The 3187-nt window shown below is 33.4% G+C and overlaps 1 protein-coding gene across 2 annotated transcripts in view; it reads right to left on the reverse strand.

Annotated features, from left to right (window-relative positions):
- Positions 1-411: 411 nt before the first annotated feature.
- atp5pd (ATP synthase peripheral stalk subunit d) overlaps positions 412-3187 on the reverse strand; it is a 9015-nt gene continuing 6239 nt past the window's right edge. Inside the window, exons 5-6 of one of the 2 annotated variants that reach the window (XM_005163774.6) lie at positions 2992-3054; positions 412-707 (exon numbers count right to left, since the gene is read on the reverse strand). In XM_005163774.6, the coding sequence (XP_005163831.1) occupies positions 576-707; positions 2992-3054 (195 nt within the window). In that variant the 3' untranslated portion in view covers positions 412-575. 2 annotated transcript variants of the gene reach the window in all.

A 3187-nucleotide genomic window follows, 5' to 3' on the forward strand; every position in this document is an offset into this window, starting at 1 on the left:
AGAAATATTGTTTTTGCTTTGGTTACAACAGTAAACAAAGCAGCATGATGTCAAATCTAGCAGGATTTTATTGATTTCATAAACTACACAGCATCCTGATATTCGCAGATTAAATTCAAGCTAACTCTAACATACAACCATACATTACATAATATAAATAATATAAAATGTAATACTTTGCAAAATAGCATTTAAGACTTGAATACTTTAAGGGCCTTAAATTTCTCTGCATTGATTAAATACTCAAGACTCTGCAAACACCTTGATAAAACTTTACAACTTACATTCTTTTAGGCTGTTTGTGAACCTACATCAATAGAATGATTCACGCTGATATAAATTGCCTTCTAAATCATTTTGCTGCATCATCAGTGTTTATATTCAACCACACAAACACAAAGAGCAAGCTAATATATTTAAACAATTTATTTATTATTTTTTCCATTTCCATTGACAAACAAAAGAGCGATGAGTCATTTGACGATTGGAATCACTTCAACAGCGAAAGCTTTACTCAGACCAGACTATACAGATCAGCCTCAGGCTCGGGAAGCTCTGATTTTGCTGATAATAATTTACAGGTCAGCTACAGGCTTGTATGGCCAGTATGGATACTTCTGCTTGTCCAGCTTGGTCTCTGGGAAGGTGTTGTTGAGATCCTCGATGGTCATCTGATCGAAGGGGATCATGTTCCTGAACTTCTCAAGCTGCCAAGGACAAACAATCAGATGGGTCAGACATTTTGAAACTGCTAGTTTTAGTATAATTCTGCCCTATAAAGGCAAAAGACCTGAAGTCGCTGGAGAGTTGAATTGAGAAAATAATACTTCATTTTATCCAAAATACTTAATGAATTTTTTCGACCTCCCAGATCTTAATCCAGCATTTCTACGATTCTGTGAATCATATATTCAAGTTCGGTAGAGAAGCGGTGGTCGCACAAGTCTTCTCATTGTTTTACATGCGTTGCTCAGCGACATGGACGCCGCCAAATGATGTTAAAAGAGTCACATACTGTATTTATATGGTATAATTTATCCCAAGATGTCATTTTTGTCTTCATGTAATGATGTATTCGCGACCGCAAAATCACAAGTGAAGTGAGCTGCTGACTGTGAGCTGTTACCACAGAGAGGGCGAGCGCACATCCTACTTAATAGGTGGATTCGACATAAAGCCGGTGATCAACGAGATTAGCCGATCGCATGCGGGGGCGGAGTTAAAAATTGAGCCGTCAAGCCAGACAGCTGGACACTTCGGGCAGTCATGATGACCGATCATGATGGCGTCATCATCTTTTTTTTTTTTAATAACAACAAAAGATTTACAGTACAAATAACATAGAATATAGTCTCTACAAACTTTAGTTCATTTTTAAACAATAAGGGAATTATGAATTAAATAATATTATACTATAATAATATTATATATATTAGACTATTTAATACAAAGCAATAAACACAAATTCTAGGAGTTTAAAAATCCCTCTTTAGGTTAATACTTTTTATTTGAATATGCTAAAAAGGGGATTACATTTATAGATAGAACACTTTACAACATATATCAATGTAAAACCCAAAACAAGGTGTTTTGATTAAGATTATTTTGGATAATGAAAGCATTGTCAAAAAAGCACTTTAATCCAAAAAGATTGAACTAAAGGACAATCCTAAAATAAGTGAGCTATACTCCAAGTAGAAGTTTCCCAGAAAAAACAGTTACATCAATGTCACATTTAAGCAGGAAATATATATATATATATATATATATATATATATATATATATATATATATATATATATATATATATATATATATATATATCACCATATAAATCATTTTATAATTATTTAATACAATAGTTCTTTAACACAATTTGTTAAGAAGCCTTTAGGGTGGCAGGATCAATGATGATAATTATTTTATTTAAAGTTTGTAAGACTTATGAGTTAATATTTAGGTTATTTACTAAAAAATATCATTTAAATAATTCATAGAGCTGAATACAGTAAATAGTCTGTATAAAAAAAAAAAAAGTCTGCAAACAATCTAGCCTTTATAAACAAATGAACAAAACATGATTACTGCAGTAAAATATTAGTAGTCATTTAATAAGCATGATGTGTACAAGATAGAGAGAGTATGAAAAGTTTTTGTTTTGAAATTTGTGAATTGGAATCTGTCCAATAATAACCCCGAAACACACGTGTTTGTTGTCATGCGGTGAACTCGCGTAATATCCGTGTCGTCGTCGCAGCTCCAGCAGCCGCTCTTCAGATGCTGCACTGGCTAAATCAGTCGTCTGTTCTCGGAGCGCTGTCACTACTTTGATTCCACCTATGACAGTCATGTGGCGTCCGCGCAGCGACAATCCGGACAATATTTCTGACCAGTGTGCACCGCTTTAAGATTTTGATCAATCTGTGCAGCGCTGCATGAAGTCGAACGCACTATTGTCCCCTTACTCGAGTTGAACTAATTTTTGTTTGATACTATGTTTCAATTTGCTACTTTATAATTTTCTTTTTATTATTGTAAATATTTCTCTGTTTTGTACATATTTGGGCATTATTCTGGTTTAATTTTTGTACATGAAATCACTTTTGTTGGCAGTTCTTTTGTCAGTCTTTTGCTTACATCTTCACATTGTGAAATTACCACACTTTTTAAACGTTTTTCCTTACAAGTAGGTTTCGTGAAACAGTTACGACAGATAGTGTGCTCTTTATCTACAACAACTAATCTTACTAATACAATTCAAACAAATGTGATAAAATAAAGATGTTTTAAAATTGGTTCAATTATTTAGAAACAAGTGACGTCAACCTCAACAATGGGAAGCAGGGGGTATGACACCACTAGAGTTTCGCGATATTTTGGTTTGGTTTGTAATATAATATATCTAGATAAAGTGTAGTACCAATGCGGTTGATAAAATTGTGTCCCTTAACACTGATGCTTCAACACCACATCATTCCAAAAATGTCTTACCTCCTTTTCATACTCTGCAATACGAGCTTTAGATGCTTCCAGGTAAGCAGCTGCAGACTTGTTCTGGAATACACCAAGAGAGCACAAAACAATGTGTGAATGACTTCACAAACAATAAACAAATAGGAATTTCATTGCTGTAAAACTTTCAATTCTAAATGTCATCAGAAAGAAAAAAATATCAATAAAATTAAAG

This window comes from Danio rerio, chromosome 3 (genome assembly GCF_049306965.1).
Source record: "Danio rerio strain Tuebingen ecotype United States chromosome 3, GRCz12tu, whole genome shotgun sequence".
Classification (NCBI taxonomy): domain Eukaryota; kingdom Metazoa; phylum Chordata; class Actinopteri; order Cypriniformes; family Danionidae; genus Danio; species Danio rerio.